This window comes from Cynocephalus volans, chromosome 10 (genome assembly GCF_027409185.1).
Source record: "Cynocephalus volans isolate mCynVol1 chromosome 10, mCynVol1.pri, whole genome shotgun sequence".
Lineage (NCBI taxonomy): Eukaryota > Metazoa > Chordata > Mammalia > Dermoptera > Cynocephalidae > Cynocephalus > Cynocephalus volans.
The window spans coordinates 116,889,477-116,908,313 of record NC_084469.1 but is presented as its reverse complement, the minus strand read 5'-3'; the positions used below and the strand labels follow the sequence as shown (position 1 = coordinate 116,908,313).

The 18,837-nt window shown below is 37.3% G+C and overlaps 1 protein-coding gene across 1 annotated transcript in view; it reads left to right on the top strand.

Annotated features, from left to right (window-relative positions):
- USP10 (ubiquitin specific peptidase 10) overlaps positions 1-18,837 on the top strand; it is a 73,828-nt gene that overhangs the window by 31,568 nt on the left and 23,423 nt on the right. The window contains exons 3-4 of the mRNA XM_063112327.1: positions 6,586-6,646; positions 10,752-11,792. Of these exons, the coding sequence (XP_062968397.1) occupies positions 6,586-6,646; positions 10,752-11,792 (1,102 nt within the window). The remainder of the gene's footprint in view (positions 1-6,585; positions 6,647-10,751; positions 11,793-18,837) is intronic.

Here is an 18,837-nt window from a genome sequence, read left to right as displayed (position 1 = left end):
TTTATTATTTTGTAGTTTGTTTTAACCTAATGTTTTATAGTCTTTAGATTTATCTGTGCCGATACATTTGTTCTTATTTGATTTTAATTGCTCAATACTGTTGATGGAACATACCACATTTATTTACTTGTTTACTATTGAGGACTGTTTAGGTATTTTGTTCAACTGTTAAAAAATGTTGCAGTAAACATATTTTGTCATGTTTTCTCATGCTCATCTGTGGGTTTCTCCAGGATATATATAGGCCTAGGAATGAAATTGCTGGGTTTTGCAGGAAATAAGCATATTTAGTTTACTAGAGACTGCCACTTCTGCTCTCTAAGGGTTTTAACAGTCTGCATTCCTCTCAGCAGCACATGAGAGTTCTTGCTCTCATTTTTTAAAAAAAATCCTTGCTAATTCTCTGTATTGGCATACTTAAAATTTTTGTTAATCTGATGTGTAATAAATGGATTCTCATTGTTTTAATTTACATTTACTGGATTACAAACAGTTGAGCACTATGTTATTTTCATTTCTATTGGTGATATAGATTTCCGCTTTCTGTGAATTATCTGATCTATATCCCTTGTCCATAGTTTTCAATCAAGTGGCTTGTCTTTTTCTTACTGATTTATAGCAGTAATAATCTTGATTTTGCATATGATAGGTATCTCTTCCTAGCACGAAGGGTTTTAAACTTCAGAGATGATGCACTTTTTAAAAAAATTTTTATTTTTTGGCTGGGTGAGGGGAGTACATTTTTGGCTTTAATTTTAAACATGTTGATTTATTTTTCCTCCTGGTTTGTGGATTTTTAGTTTATAAAAATGTCTGTAAGAAATGTTTCCCTTCCTTAAGGTCACGAGGACATTGTCTGTTTCATAAAAAGTTTTAAGGCTTTGTTTTCACACTTCCATGTGTAATACAGCTTAAACTGAGGAATTGGATTTTGTTTACATGGAAGTGGGGAATCTAACCCCTTCTCCCCATGGCAATAGCAAGTTGTCTCAGCACCATTGATGGAGAACTCAGTCCGTAGTTGTCACTCCAGCGCTGTTGGGTAGCACATCTCCATATATGCTTGCTCTGGTTTTGGGTGCCCTGTTCTGTGGGCCTTTTGCTTATCTCTGTATAATACCACATGCTTTAATTGCTACAGCTTTATAATCAGTTTTCTGGTAGGATGTGCACACTCTTATCCTAATTCACAAGTATTTGGCTGTTCTTCATCCTTAATTCTTTGGATTAAGGATCATGTTTATGATCAGCATGCCAAGTTCTATGAAAAATCTTACTGAAATTTTGATTAGAATTGCATCAACATTATGGATTAATTTATAGGAGAATTAATATCTTTATGGTTGTGAGTTTTCACAAAAATGATGGTAGTATATTTTACCATTCATTCAGGTCTTCTTTTAAAATGCTCACTTTTTGTGTGATTAATGATTTCTGCTTTAGTTCAATAAAAACTTATCTGGGACATTTTTTTTCAGATTTACTTTTAAATATGAAATCGTTGAAATTGTATTGAAAAGGGAAAAAGTAAGTGTATCAAGTAAAATCTTAGTTAAGTTTTAATGAAGCCTAAATAGCCTTTTAGTTCCTTTATTTGATCAATATGACACAAAAGCGTCTGTTTGGATGTTATTAAATATTTATGTTTGGAGTTCTTTTATTTGATAAAATGGGGTAAGGGAGCTAACCCCTTGTAATAGGAGTCAAGAGGCTAGGGCTGGGGTCTGACTGGGTCACTTACATGTGACCTTGGTGAGTTCTTTGTTCCTTTTCACCTTGGCTTCTTAAATTTTAAACACCAGTTGTGGTGGAGATATAGGACTAAATGAGAACATATTGAAAGCATTATTTGAGCTATGTAAATATAACAAAGATTTATTGCTTTCTTTTCATTTTAGGAAAAAGAAAGAAAGAAAAGAAAAGAAAGCTATGTCAGATTTCTTTTGGAAAATGAATGAATTCACTCCATCTCGTGTTCATTGATGTTAAGTTAGGACGTAAAGGGATCTAAGAATCTGAGCCAGAAAAAACTGAAAACTAAATTACTATATTGCATTTACCCAGGCATTAAAATATATCTATGCATTTTAGAATTTTGTACAAGGATTGAAGTTTAGTGTTTTCTGATAAAAAACAGTTAATTAGGAAAAACATGATCAGATCCCATATTCCCCAAGTGTTAGTGTCGAAGGTTGTACTCTATACATTATTAATGATTCAAGTTTTAAACAATTTCTCTTTTTGAATCACAGTGAGATATGGTGGTACTTTCTAAAAACACTGAAATCTTATCTGTGCTTTTTGCAGTTAAGGATTTAACAAATGATAAAACCCAACTTTTCTGTACTTTGTAACTATCCTTAAGTGTGTGCCTATGTGTGGTTGTGTTTGTTTGCAAGTAAGTGTTAGAATAAAAACTTGGGTTTTCATGTAATATGAAAGTGGGACACGCACCCTATTTCAAGTCTGAAGATTTGGGTTCATTCTGACTCTGCCACTTGCACAGGCTCAGAGATCTTGGGTAATTTCCTTCATCTCATCATGCCTCCCTTTTCTTTCTTTTTTTTTTTTTAATTTGAAAAATGAGAATGTTTATTTACTTCATCAAGATGTTTGGAAATCAGCTAATGTATGTCGTGATACCTAGTGTGTAACAAATGTCAGTAGTAGATAATGAAGGATGTAGATGGTAAAGTTTTGCCAAACTTTTTAGTGGCAGAAGTAATGGCTGTGTCTCATCAAAATGAGTTCTGGCTTCAGAAATGTTAGTGTGTCTGGAATTATTTGGGGTCTTCCGTTTTTCTTTTTTTTGAGCATATATTGAAGTTTGAGGGGATATGACACATGTTGTCTATCAAGGTCACAGTAACCTGAAAAAGGGAAATATGGGCTAAGTAACATGATTGGATTGAGTTACCTTTCTCAATATTATAATTATTATAATAATTTCTCAATATTATAATTGTTATAATTCAGGAGTCTGAATTATAGTTCTCTTCCACTTCTTCGTTTGTTGGGCCCTTTATCTTGCAGGTAAAATAATTTAAACTCATACATGCATTATTCCTACCATGTGTCTGTGGCATAAATTAGAATCCAGTCCTGTTTTTTATATACTTTTTTTGGCTAATAGGAATTTGATAAAAGCATTTTTTTTCCATTTGATCCAAGAACTGAAAAACCAAAATTAAGAAATGTAGGGTGTTAAAATGTAAAAGCATCCTACCTTCCCCCAAAAGCATCACTCCTCTCAGTTGAGGGCTTTATTTTGTCTGTCTTTTAGTTTGCTTGTTTGAAAACTTGCAACATAGGGTGCCCAGTAGTTTAACAGGACAGACAAATTCAGGTGATTTTTTTGCATGTGATCTTAAATATTAGTATTAATTTTTTAAAGGTAACTGATAATCCCTACCGTCCAGCCTCCCCCTCTGAAAAAATAAAAGTAACTGATAATCTTTTATAGAGCTGTGCTCTAGATTATAAGCTAGTGTGATTTAAAAATGAATTTCTCCAATGGAAAAAAATACAGTCAGTTTATTCCATAAGCATGTCTGTGTACCAGTCATAATCATGTTGTGGATATCAAAAAATAGGGAAGAAAATACTCATTATTCTTAAAAATTTGCAGAATCTCATTATTGGAAGCAACACACATACCTCAACCATTACTGAATAAATAAGTCCACAACAACATAGCTAATACAGACATTGTGAGTGTTAGAGAATGTGGGTGGGAGTGTTGAGTGTGGAAACTGATGCCAGGTATAGACAGTTATTCTCAATTTGGCATTTTAATGAGATTTCAGAGGAAGGATTCGTGATACAAGAGTCTTTCTTATGGAGGACAGAACAAACAGTGGCAGCCCCTGAAGGAGACTTTAAAACTGTAGCTTCTCACCTGAGGGTGGCCCACGCATTGCCTTCAAAAGATTGTAGCACTACTTTCAGACTGGGTTGGTTCAACTTTGTCTCTGACATAACTGGATGTCAGTTTTTTACATTGCTCGGTTCGCATTTGTGTGGGGAATTTTATGTTTTGCTTTGATTGTTCTTTTAAATTTTTGTTTTCTTATAAGTAGCTGTATAGTTAAAAAGTGAACTTTGAACCATTCTTACATTCTTTTTTTAAAAAAAATATAAAACATCTAGAAGATATTTATTTTAATAGCCTTAAACTAGATACAGCCCAAATGTCTATTAATAGGTAAATGGATAAAATGTATTATATTTGTACAATGTAGTACAACTTAGTTAAAAAAAGAACTATTAATACATGACATTCTTACATTCTTATTTTATTTTGCTGTTTATTATACCCAGTTACCACAGACTAAGGGGACATCTTATGTGTGGTGGAGGTTTATTGAATGAAATTTGCCACATGCCTAAAGAGTAGAAAAGAAGTACAGACACCCCCAATTCTTCTGTGTGAGAACTCACTGCAGAAGTCAGTAATTTCCACAATTAATGCTGTTTTATAAGATTAGCAAATCAAAGTAAGCGTTTTAGGCACACTAACAGAAAATGATGGTATTGCCTGGAGTTCAGTGGTGGGCTTTCTATCACCAGATCCCTCCTGTACCACTGACTAGCAGTGTGACCTGGAACGTCAGCCCTGGCTTCCTGATCTGTCAGATGTCCTCTTTCCAGAGTAACAGGACCTCTTTCCCGAGGTTGTTGAGAGGAACGGGGTGTGTGCTCAGCACATCTGTGTGTCCTCTCCACCTACTTGTCCTCCTCCCTCGTCTTCTTGTTCTTCCACGTTGATGGGGTTTTTCTTCTGCGTGTTGCTTGGAGGACTGGTTTGGGAGTTTAGGGGAGTTGTTACAATCCCATGGCTGAGTGTTTGGAGAGGAGGTTAACTGCAGGGTGGTTGTCAGTATTCCAGCAGCTCTCTGCTTTGGAGTGGGGTTTGAAGTGGATCACTGCTGCAACCCCTGCTCCAAACTGGGAGTCTTCCCAGCCTGCTCACTCTCTCGGTCAGCAGATTTTCTTCAGAGTTTCTCTCTTCCCCAAGCAGAATGGAATACAAGTGTAAAGAGAACTTTGTTCTGATATGTGGGATGATGAAACTGTTGATTTGTTTTGGCTCAGAAAAAGATGGTTTCTTGATATTAACAATGATTTTGTGTAAATATAGACAGATTCAGAACACTTTTTGCACCTTGGAATAGTACAGATTTCCATCACCAGAGGGCATCCTAGTATCACTGACAGGAAAGGAGGCATTTTGTGATCTGAACTGTCTTTTGTGACTGCAGAGGGCATGAACATGACTTGTGTCTTCTTCAGACACACATGGCCACTGTACACACATGCCTTTCTGCTATGGGTGTCTGTCAGCATAACTGCTGGTATGTGGAATGGTCTTTGCACTGCAGGTACAAGGCCCAGTGCAGCCCATTTCAGCATACAGAGCTTCCTTTTTTGAGTCAACATAAGGAGAACCAGGGTACCCCTGGGTGGCAATATGCGCAACTATCAAGTCTTGAAGATGTCGGGTTCCTTTTGAAGTGCCCTGTGTTTTCTTAGCTTCTTATCTGTCATTAATTCTCTGGGGAGAGAATTTACTGGGTTACTTGGAGATAAAAGCTTTTATCATCGTGGTTATTATATTGGCTTGCTAAAAGTTCATTGGCGAAATCAGCTGAGGAAGCAGCAGCTTTTAGACAGTAGTGGCTGCGAGAATCACCTGGGAGCCTCTGAACGTTGCAGACCCCTGGACCCTGTCCTGGCACTTGGGCCACTGAACTGCATGTGCTGCAGCACGCAGACTTTGAGAAACGGTGCACCAGGATGTTGTCGTTCCTTTGTTCTGCCTTCAGGTATCAATTATCTGTCCACTTACCTATCTTCCTAAACTTTTTTATCCCAAGCACGTCCAATTGAAGCATTTCTAACTACTAAATAAATATTATGGCATAGCTAGGAAGAAGAAGAATCTGAGGTATTCATAATACCTCCCTGCTTTCTACAAAGAAGTTAGATGCTTGCCGTTTTGCTTTCTCTCCTCCAAACAAGAAATGTGACTTGCTGTTAATTCAGTTATTGAAGGCAGTGTGTTAAAAAGGAAGCCACGATTCCCAAGCCTTTTCTTTCTGGTGGGCTTTTCTCTGCTCTCTAACCATAAACTTGGTCCTGGCCTCTGCTGGCTGTGCTGCATGCAGTGTGGCGATCATGAGCAAGAAGTGCAGATGGTCCATGAGAGTCGTATTTACCAGTGCATGCACACACACAAACAAAAGCGTCTGTGCCATTTATGGTCAGTCACGAGCATCCTGTGTAGCTGATCTACATGTCCGTTGGAGATCATTTTGATTTTTGTCTTTTTTTGGCCTCACTTTTGGATCTGTTTAATAATGACACATATTTGAAAGCAGTCCTATAAGTGTTTTTTCCTCATTTAATTTAAATGAAGATAATTCAGATTTTATTGATTCTTGTGTTGTTCTGGTAAAAGTAACATCAGGAGAAGAAGTTGCATGGTAAAAAGTTTTAATGAAATAGAGCCTTAATGAAATATCATGTGTTCTTGGGTTTTAACATTCTGTTGAATTAAAACTTCTTTTTCGATTCCTTATACAGCTTCCTCCATACAGTGGAACAGTTCTGTGTGGTACACAGGCTGCAGATGAACAACCTGATGGTAAGCTAGTTCTCTCCTTGTTTTCCTGATGTGAATTCTGGCTGTATGTGCTGGATGGGCAGGCTACCTGCAAACAGTGTTTTCCCGTTTGTTCATACTTTCTGAATAAACATTTCCTATAGGTTGAAGTTTTTGCTGTACATTACAGCATATTTAACCACTGAATCACTTTGACTAATGTACTAGTTTTAAAGTTTATTCTGTGCTTCAGAGTGCCAGACATCCAAGATTTAGTTTAAGAAATTGTGGTTCAATTATTTTATTTTTTTCTTAACCATTCTCAGTGCCACAGGTATGTTATTCTTCATAACCACATGCTAAAGTTCTGAAACTTTACAAAGTGGGCTTTCTTGTCTTGTTGCTAAGGAGGCTGCTGGGTCCAGAGCTGGCTAGCTTCTGAGCATGTGTTCTTTGCACTGCTAAGTGGCAGCTGGGATCTGTTGTTCTTGCAGCTTAGATTCATGTCCTGGTCTGTTGCTGACTCTTGGGAATTCAGGTAACCTCTTCACCTCCTGGTCTGTTACTTTTTTTTGGTCTCTGTCACAGACACTGAGCTGATTACTGGAGATGGTGCTTATTAAGATGTAATGATTTTGTATTGTTTGAGTACCCTGTGTTGAAATACCAGCGGGCTGCCACTGCACAGTTCAAACCCGCTTAGACCATTTTTTAGTCTGGACCACTTTAAAGGCTCTTGCTGGCCTCTGAGAAGCTGAAAGCCAGATGTTTTCTTCGAGAGTCAGGGATTTGGATTCCCTCCTTAGTTAACATGATCAGATTTATTAAAGGGGTTTTAATTATAATTTAGTTTTAACTGTAAACCTTGAAAAGACTAAACTTTTTATCTACAGTAACATCAGGAAGTGATTATATTGAAAATTATTAGCAGTCGTATAAGAAACATTAATATAGAAGACCATAAGGGAGCAAGCAGATCTAATAATAGCCTAGGACAAGTAGTAAAATAGATGAAGCTCTAGGGACCCAAAAGCCAGGCTGCTCAACCTTCTGAGCCTCTTTAATCTGTTAAAGTCTTAGACTTCAGGCATCTGAGTCAGTGGGATTTCCCTCTGTCTGTGTGCTTTGCACATACTAAGCATGCTGCAAAATGTTTATCTAATGCTTATAGGCGTTCCATTATTTTTCCTTCCACGTCACTTTTCCTCTCTAATTCAGTTAATGGCCTCACCCTCTTCCCAGTAGGTAAGCACCACCAGCTCTTCCTCTCCCCAGCCTGGGGTTTTCTGATTCCACACCCTCTCATCCACTTCTTCTTTCCAGGCTGTTGTCCCTTTTCATTTACTTCTTCTTGGCTCTTTTTCTCCATTCTCTGCTGTCTTCTTTCAAATTTGTCTTTTATTCTGCTGAAAACATAACTAAAATCTTGCTGCTTTCTTGCACAGTTAGTGATAGGCCTACTTAAAGGTCCCCTCTTTCTCCAAAGGCTTTTTGGTTCTCTTGTGTTCCCATTACTTTTCTTTCTCTTACAGTGCCTACCCCACTGTATAGCAGTGAATCTGCCTTTCTTTTTAGGCTGTGCTCAGCTGTTGATGGCAAGGACCATTTTCATTTTTGTATGTCTGTCAGCTGTACAGTAGAATATCTGGAATTTTGTAGACCCTCAGTATGTTTGTTGGATGAGTGATTTAGAATGCCTTATTCTGCTACCTCCCACCACAGCCAGCCACAACAAGCCACTTGCAGGGACACCTCATCAAGGCATGCACTTTCATACCTTTGCCTTTTTTAGACAATTCCTAAAGTTTGAAATATCATATCTCCACCTTCCCCAAATCCAGTTACCTTCAGGTTCCACTGACCTGTTGGTAGCCTCTGATTGAAATCAATCACATTTTCCTGTGACCGGAAGCATTCTTTTTATAAAGCTGTTCCCAGCCTTGTCTCATCCTCCGTCTGCATTGTCGTCTTTGATAGTTTGCATTTGTCTTCCTAGTAAACGTAAACCCCTTGAGCAGGGACCTTGCCCTACTAATCTCTGTTGCCCACTCCCGCCTCGCACCCCAGGCCACTGTACTGCAGGTACTGCAATGAACAGACTTTAAGAAATGCTGCAGTAGGATGTCATTATTCCATTTGAGCTGGTTCTCTTTCCCCCAACAAATCCACTGCCTATGTGACCTGAGTGTTGAGTTCCCATCTTCCCAATCAGTGTATTGATGGGGTTGCTTAAAGCTGAGTTTGCCGGCCTCTCCCCACTCCTCCAGCATGACAGATTGGGCTCTGTCACAGCTCTCTGCCATGCAGTGCACGTGTGTCCACTGAGTGTTCCTCCATGAGAATAGGAACTGTTCTGGTTAGGAATCTGCCTTCTGTTTTTTGATGTGATCAAACACTATATTGGGTAAATGTTTTAGTAATAGCCGTAGTGTATTAAAATGGTTCCACTCATGTTACATCGTATTCTAGAACGTTGTATTATCTGATAAGGTTGAGAATTGAGATGTGGAAGGCACTGTGTCTGTTGAAAATAATCAGTCTTGCATAAGCTTTGTGACACAATGCATACCAATTTTTAATGTGATTTCATAACGTGTAACACAGTCTCTAAAGGGTACTGTCCCACAAGGAGTGTTCTTCACTGCTTCAGGCACACCCACTGCAGTCCACGTAGCATTGCAGCCTCAACATATCATGGAATAGGTGATGCCTGGAAGCAAAACGGACAGTCATCCCCTAAGTATAAAAATAAAAAACATTTCTCTTTGATGATTTCTTTTCAGAGTAAGGGAACAAAAAATAAATACTTAATGGCCAGAGGAATTAGATTGTCCTATTGGTGGTTTTATATGTAAAGTTGCTATTAGATAGATATAATCATCATCAGTGTTCTTTTTGGGGGGTGTCGGGGGAGGACCTGTGATATTGAAATGAATGGAGAAGACTTGGAGACTGTTCAGGTCCCTGTCTTCCTCCCTCCCGCTCACTTGCATGTAACTGGCCCCTCTCTGGGTCTGTGCTTTGTCTTCTACAAAAAGACTTCTGAGGGTTTTTCCAAGGTAAAATATATTCAGTTCTCTGCACTAGAACACCATTCTTTGGGTATTATGATTCTTTTCTTGAAATAGATGCCTTGAAAAGAAAAATTGGTCTCCTACGCTAGACTTGAAGAAATCTTCAGTTGTGCAATAAAAGCTAATTATAAGGTGTCCTTTCTTACCTTAACTTCGAAATGTATAACTTCTTAAAATCAAAGGCTATATTGATGCTCGATATCTGTTGAAAGACACAATTGATGGTAATACTTAACCTAATTTCAGAGATGTGAACTATGAAAAAATGTCCATCTTAGCATGAGTGGAATATGTAGATTGTTGTTAACTGGGAGGAGATATTGAAGACTTCCAAAGAGACATGTAAAAGTTCACGTTCTTAACTTTATCTTTTGGTATTTTTGAAAGTGTCCTTACCACCCATGGAGTTAGTCCAATATGATTTCACGTAGTGGACATTTACATGTGTTCATGCTAGGGCCATTTTCAGATGTCAGTTAAGGTTGTCAGCGAAGGAGACCAAGAGATGGTTAATTTGAAAGAGTGCTTCTGGAAACACACTTTTATATTTAGGATTCTTTGTGTAGTTTATATTTTTGGAATTATTAAATCACAGTAACTAAAGAAGCCTGTGTAAGGTGTTTTAAGTTTCTAAGTTAATTGTTATGAATTTTTTAAAATTAAGTTTTCCAAAATACATATTCCCTTATCTCAGGAATAAAAATAAGCTATAATGAAGTCAGATTCCATTGAGGGTTGTTTTTAAACAGGCAAAATATTATTTGTTTTTTATCACAAATGTATTTTAATTTCCACCTTCTGAAAGTCTTCTTTAGCCACCTGGAGACTTCAAAGATAAGTCCAGGCTTCCGTTTTTCATATCCTCAAATTAAATATAATTTTGTAGTTATTATTTAATTTCAGCAGATTATTTATTCATCACAGAAATAAAATGTCATAGCTTTGTTAATTAAGAAAAGAATTTAAGGTTTCAGTTTTCAGAAATGAAAATGAGTAAATTATTGGTACTTTTATAGTTTATACAGCTGTTCTTAACTAATGGGGTATTTACTGATCATTTTCTTTCTACACAGGACAGGAATATCAGAGAATTGAGTTTGGTGTTAATGAAGTAATTGAACCCGACGATTCTTTGCCGAGAAACCCCGGCTACAGTATTTCAAGCACATTGAATCCTCAGGCCCCTGAATTTATTCTCAGTTGTACACCTTCCAAAAAGACCTCTGATGGCATAGATAAAGAAGTAAACTACAGCTCCATTGACTGCCAGTACCCAGACTCTGCCCTTGCTTTGGATAGCAGCTCTAATGTAGAGGCAGAAGTTTTGGACAATGATGGTGTCTCAGGTGGTCTTGGACAAAGGGAGCGTAAAAAGAAGAAAAAACGGCCACCCGGATATTACAGTTACTTGAAAGATGGTGGTGATGATAGTGTTTCCACAGAAGCCCTAGTCAATGGCCATGCCAATTCGGCAGTCCCGAACAGTGTCAGCACAGAGGATGCAGAATTTATGGGCGATATGCCCCCATCAGTTATGCCCAGGACTTGTAACAGCCCTCAGAACTCCACAGACTTCGTCAGTGACACTGTACCTGATGGTTCTTTCCCCAGAGCACTTGACAGTGATGCCAGGACTGCAGGGCAGCCTGAGGGGTGCCACGGGACTAATTTTGAACAATCCTGCCTCCCTGCAGAGGCTGGCAGAGACAACTTGTTAAGGACAGCTATGGCTCAGCCCTTTGTTGATACCGATACTACTGAAAACCTTGGAGTTGCTAATGGACAAATACTTGAATCCTTGGGTGAGGGCACAGCGGCCAACGGAGTGGAGTTGCACAATGTGGAAAGCGTAGACTTATATTCAGCTAAACCCGAGAGCACTTCACCTCCCACCGATAGTGCGGTCTCTGCAGCAGGCTCCATTCCCGTCAGCCAGCCCAAGTCCTGGGCCAGTCTCTTTCATGATTCTAAGCCCTCTTCCTCCTCGCCTGTGGCGTATGTGGAAACTAAGTATTCCCCTCCTGCCACATCTCCCCTGGCCTCTGAAAAGCAGGTTGAAGTCAAAGAAGGGCTTGTTCCAGTTTCAGAGGATCCTGTAGCCATAAAGATTGCAGGTATAGTTAAAAAGATACAAGTCAAAAGAGAAAATGGGAGCAAATCTCATCGACTTGTGAATAAAAAATTTAGTAAGACAGTCCAGGTTAATAAACTGAGGTAGATTGTTACCCACAGCAGTAGTAGGTTAACTGCATTAATAGGAATTTCTGAAGAATGTCAATGTCAGTGTCTTACATGTTATCTGCAAGTAAAACAATACAGAAACAAAATGGGAGGAGGTGGGTGTCATACCTTTATGTCAAGTGGAAAATCCATGTCTGTTCCTTGTCCTTTTCTGTTGACAAATTACATTTCCATTTCTTGCCTTTTGATCAAGTAGTTCTGCTCCACTTTGTGAATGTGTAATGAACTTGTCCTGTGTTACAGCTGACATATATCTTTGGTATGTTTTGTACTCACTTTGTACTGTTTCTTTTTTATATTTCTTAAGATATAAGAAAGCATTTTGTGAATGACAGAGGATTTTTCCTTTTTAATGCCTATTTTGGATTGAGTAAATAGATTTTATTCAGAGTTTTAGGATAACAAGGTCAGCTCTTGATAGGAAAAGAATTATGAGTTCATCCCAAAGTTAACATTTTTTATAAAGTACTATGTCTCTAAAGTGGGAGCAATTCATAATAAAAACACAGAGAAATAAAAGAAGCTGCACATGTTTATACATGTGCATATATATATGTGTATGTTTATACATATCTAAGAAGCAAAAACTGTTTCTTCTGATTTGGTTCTACCAAGAAGTTTGGTAGCCAGCTCTTCAGATTCTTGCCCTATTAGCCAAGTTAAGATAAGCCACCTCATTTAGGCTTTATATAATATTTTCTGATTAAACATTGTGGAACACCTGACAGCATTCATTACCAGGATGCATTAGTAAGCTACAAGATGGCATACATACCCTTTTATGAATGATCAGAATTCTATCAAAAATAAAGCACATTCTTATGATGGTAGTAGGATGACAGCAAGCAATACTTAGTGGGGGGAAAGAGCCTTTTATTCCTTATACAAAACACATTAGTTTGAATAATCTTGGTGTTCTGGAGTTCTCTTAAAATGAGAAGATAATTGATAGGCCAACTAACCATCATTATTTGGGGCTTCATATATATTTGTAAAAGCCAGGTGGTTTCTTTAATATAACTTTAAGAGTGTATTCATTGCAGGGGGCCACTATCACAGTCAGGGTAAGACAGTGTAAACCTTTGTACAGATTAGTAAATTAGAAGTGTATTTTTAACCTTTAATGAGAATTGCATGGTGGGATGCTTGTAAAAATGTACATTCTAAGTTCAAAGTCATGAGAACATTGTAATTATACTTTGTTCCTAGAAATTATTTCACAAAAGAAAACCACCTATCCCTGGGAAATTTTCTTAATCTCTATTTCAAATTAGAAAGAAAAGCTTCATTTTTAATGTTTTAAAACATTCTTCTCAGTCATGTGACCTTATGTAGTTTGATACATAGTTTACTATGTTCTACATATGTTAAAATCTAATTGTTAACTGCTTTATAAAACACTATGGAAATAGGGCCATCTTAATTACTTGTGTTAGTGGAGGGGGAGCATTGTGACACAAAGTCCAAGTAATTATTTTTGAATAAGTGTAGTGTATCCCCCCTCCCCCTCCGATTTACTTCTTAATCTTGTTTTGGTTAGGCCAGTTATAAAGATATGTTAATTATCTGAGAAAAAGTGAAGTTCCTGTTATGTATTTCATTCCTTTGAGTCTGTTTGTTGAGGCTCAGAGATACAGAATATCATTGCTCAGAGTTTTCAGTATTATTTCCTGTAAAATAATGTAGCAATAGTAGTCACACTAAATAACTCTTGGGATGATATAGTGCTTAGGTAAACTGATATTGTTTGGATTTTTTTCCCTTTGTCACATTCTCCTACTTAGGGATTGACTTTATAAAAGTGATAAGATATATTCAATTCATTATAAGTTAGATCCACTACCACAAATACCCTTTAATGGGCGTACTTTTAAGTGTAGGCCAACTTGTTTTAAGCAGCATTTAACTGAATGAAATTCTAGTTCCATTAAAAGATCTGTTGATATTGGTAGAATATGACTTTTATTAGTGTCTAGTTGGTGTTACTGAGAGTAATTTTTATGTTTATCATTATATTTATTAACATTTGGGAAAGAGGGAGAAGTGAACAATAGAGACATCAAGTCTATTCTTTTTTAGAATAATATCCACAACTGGTTTTGATCCCAACTTCATTTATTTTGAATACCCACACTTCTGTACCATATCTTCTGTCATTAAGTCTGCTTACTAAATACCAGCTAATTTTATATAACCAGAAGTGAAATACAAATTAGAAAGGCAAATCAATTGTAAAAGAAGAATAAGAATCACATGCAAGGAATTTTGAAGTGAAATACAACCAATACTTAAGTACTCGTAGACTCTTCGTCCACCTTAATGGGTTCTGCTTTCACCTCCTGGGTGGCAGGGCTGTCTTCTCAGTGTAGATTTTTTGTCAACCTTTTGTTCCATTGGCTCTTTCTTCTTAAGTGTAAACTCTAATTTAAGAGAAGGAGATACAAGGGAAGAGCATATGAACTGAAATACTAAATGCTTTCCCCTAACCTCAAAGGAAGTATGAATCTACACAGAAAAGGCCTGCCAAAGCTTGGAGAGGGAGCTGTGTTCAGTGACTGGTTTGTGTTGATCAAAGAGGGGATATTTGGTGTCTTCATTAGGATTAACTGAGCCGAAAGCAAGAAAAGGAAACTTGAAAATCTTAATAGCTTGTGTTTGAAAGTGGTTGCAAAACATTACACATACCCATATTCAAGAGTAAGTGTGACAAATCCAAGGCATGCTGTTGCCTCTCTCCCTTATGTGGACACTTCAGAGTTGACCGTGCATGTGATGTTTGAAATTAAACATATGCTTTTAATGAACATTAAACTTGTGGGTTTTTACCAGAGAACGTTTGTTATATCCCAAACTAAATGGTATCAAATGCTTTCGAATCTCAGAGCTATTTCATGTTTGATGTTTTGCTTTTACAAGCATTGCATCAGTGTATTTTGTTTTAAAGGAGTATGAATAATGCTGGGCAAGGAGAGAGACTAGGCCAAATGCCCAAATAAATTAAAATTCCAGTGTAGGAGAACTAAGTAAATTGAGGTATTTGACCACTGTAAAAAAAAATTCTGTCAAAGTGTCTATCTAGCAATGCTATTTATTATGAATTGTTAGTCAAAACCCATTTAGTATATAATTTTTTACAGTGGTTTTATGCCTAAAAGTTGTTGCTGGAGAGAGCAACAAAGTGTTTACAAGTTGGGTCCGCTCAGAAGAATTAATTCCCATGACCATATTTATTTTAAGTGTAAATGAAAACATATCCTAAGACACATCTTTGTTTTGGTGATTTCTAAATCATACACATACTTCCCCACTTCTTGGGAAATGATTTCTCAAATATTTTGCATTTCCTTTTCAAACTCTAAAGTAGCAAAGTCATGTCGCACATCCTATCTTTAGAAAGTGTGGCACCTCTTTGCAGGCGTCCACACTTGTGGATTGAGAGTTCAGTTCATATCTGATACGATATGTATATATCCTTGCTTCCATATGTCTTCTTACATGTCTCTATGTTATAGACCCTTCCACTTATACATTGATCTATAGCCACTGGGTATGGTACATTTTGGTCACTTTGCTGCTCTCCACCTGATTGGTAACCAAGATAGTGTGTGTTCTTCAAAGTGATGGTAATGAGGAAAAGAAAAACACTTGGTGGATGTTCTGGACAGTCAGGAAGATGACAGGAAAGCAGGCCAACAACATCAGAATATCAATTACGGGCCAGTTATTGAGCCTTAAGAATCAGTGAGAGTTCTGTACCTTGCATTTTCATGGATTTTTAAATGGTAATATGACCTCTAAATCCTAATTTTAGGAGAACAAAATTTGATGCATAAAATATGTGTAAGAATAATCATAGCTTGTATTGACATAAAAGTTTACAATGCTAGTGTTACCATTGAGTTTATAAATCATTTCAGTTGAATGATTTGTGGCAGTGTATGTCAGCTACTGTGTATGTATTCAGATAAACTAAAGGATTTAAAACAAGTCTGTCTTTCTTTGTGTCAGCAGATTTCATAAGAAAGTTGAACTTTCAACTCTTTAGTGTTCGAGCTATTATAAAAGTAAAGACATCAGTTTCAATTTTGTATTTCTTATAAGTTGTTCTGGCATTTCGTGCCATTCCACAAACATTATTCTGGATAGCCCCATCAACACTTAGGAAAATGTAGATTGGGGAGGCCATCTTCCTGAAGTTTCTGTCTAAATGGATGTAAGTATGAAATTACACCAACAATGATGAATTGAAAAGAAGGCTTCTGAGGAGTAAGTTGGTTATTACAGTCAACTTGTATTATTTGCCCTAAAAGAAGATAAAATAGATAAACCAACAGCAATGACTTGGGTATGGAGGTCAGATTTAAAGTTTCAGCCCCAGAAATGCCCTGCCCTCTCTCCTTTGTGGCCACTCTTCATTTTGATTCTTTTGACCTCCATAATTATAGTGATTATAGGACTTTAGGCTAGGAATAAAATAGTAGATGGAAATGGTGATGATGTTAAAAGAGGAACCTAATTAAATAAAGAGTGATATTAGAAAATTGAAAGCAATATTAATACTGGCTTGGGCTGGCTGGTTCGGTGGGTTGGAGCGTGGTGGTATAACACCAAGGTTAAGTGTTTGGATCCCTGTACTGGCCAGTGGCACCCCCGCCCCCCCCAAAAAAAGTAATACTGGCTTGTCTACAAGTACTGAGTTTTGAATTATAGCAATAGGATTTATTTATATTAACAGAATTCAATTCAATGCCAAGTGAGTGTTGACTCTCTACAAGGAATTAAATGTCTGCACCCATGTTTTTTCCTTACAAGAGGAAGGAGCTCGTTTATGGCCTTTATAAAGTGTTAGTGTCTGGTTCAGTTTGTGGTTATTGAGATTATTCGGGGGAAAAGGGCTCAATTTACAATTTGTTACAAAACTGGAACTTTAACGTTTTTTGATATTTGGATTTTGAAAGAAAACCTAGATTAGATATTTAATCTTAATTTTTTTACCATCTTTCATACCTTTTGAAATGGATCTTTATTAATATATATTTACAAAATGTTCAAAACTTTTAAACATTTTAAGGAATTTTGGCTTATTCTTGGGATGCTGAATATTGTTGGTTTTCTCAAACTCTTGCATAAATTAATTTCCTTTTTTCATCTCTTCCCACCTAGATTATTAGCTTTTTTGTAGTAAGGATTATGAAGTATCTATAATGAGCTGACCATTATGCAAGGTGTTGTCTGTACATTTATTTACATTATCGTTATCCTGATTGTAACCGTGCTGCATGGTATAGCTGATTTCTCTCTGTTACAGGTGGGGAGTTAAATGATCTGCTCCTGGTTGCAAAATGCATGAAGTTGCAGAGCCAGGGTGTGAACCCAGGTCTTTCTGGTTTGTGTGCCTGGGATCTTGCCCCTAGTATGCTGCTCTGCAGGGGCTCTCATGTAGACTTTCTGAACTGTGAGATAAAACGACTTAAAGACTGTTGGGTCATTTCTAACAAGCTGGAATGGAGTCATTTGCCATGCTAACAACTTTCATCTGCAGATGTTTGATTCATCCTGTATTACTGTCTAATGAGTACTTACTGTATGCCATGCACTATCTAGGTCAATGAGTGGTGATTGGCCTTGCCTTGAGGGTAGTCTAAGGCATAAGATAAGAAAGGAGCAGATGGCAGCTCTTATTAGCAGAAAGAAAGAAGTAATCATTTGCAGAGGGATGTGGTGGGGAGAACACAAGGAGGGGAGACCTCATGCAGCCAGTAGGGATGGCAGTAGCAGACTGGGGACAAACAAGGCCATTAAATCAGCAGACTATTGTTTTTAAGGAGCTTCCTGTTCAGAGAAACATGTACACCACTAATACAAGGTTAACAGTGATGAATCTGCTACCTTGGAGGTACAGAGTGTGGAAAATCTTAGGCGCTATCAATCAATCTTACTTTGAGAGTAGGATTTAGGTTCATTAGAAGATACTAATAATAGAATGATACTACATTTCAGTTTATGGACTTGCCACTAGAATAAATTTTTCTAGAATAACAGAATAATTATTAAGAAAAATCAAGATTGTTCAGTGTCTCTTCCTTGTATTTTCCAAGTGTGTGAAGGCTTATTCCACATTTAAGAATATTGTACCAGAAGGCCCTTTCAAAGAATGTTAAAGCTTTGGAAAGAAGCTAGTTGAGTACATTGTCTAGCAAATGTACTGAGTGTCCTTTTGTTCTACATTATGTTTCAGAGTTTTTGCTCTTTTGATTTTATAGATTCGTTGTCTGTGTGAAATGTTCTGTTACTTGCAGTTATTGAATAAACCACTAGGTGATGCTAAAAGACTTGATCTTAATACCGTGGAAGACTAAAAAATGAAACTGCTTTTTTCCGGCCTGCTTCTCAAAATAAGCAAACTAGAAGGATGGTGTCAATTTGAGGGAAGGTTTAGTGTAGAAACCAAAGGTTTCTGTCTGACCAGTGCATTATGTTTCCCAAATCAATGTTGGAAAAACGTCAGCTTATAGTCAATTTTAAATTGGATGTATTCTCTGATTCCTTAGGCTTGAATGTTTCACCTCCAGGCCATGCAGATTATTCTGGGCATTTAGCTCAGTTAAGACCATGAAAGGAGCTGTGTTTTCAGGTGAAGCTTAGTGCAGCTAGTTCCTGATGGTTTTGCATTTGCTTCCTTTTTGAGAATGGAGTTAGTCTTGTCATAATTTTTTTTTTTAACTTAACAAGCTGTTAATTCAAAGTAGTCTTGTCCTTGTCCAAGTATGTAAGCATGTTTTGGATTTGTTAGAACTGTTGACAAGGAGGTTTCACGTAGATCTTGTATGTCTGGCCATGGTTGGTTCCTTTCCATTTTGCACCAGTATCTTTGCAAAACAGGAGTTAATAATGTCTTCAGGTCCCCTCCCCATCTCC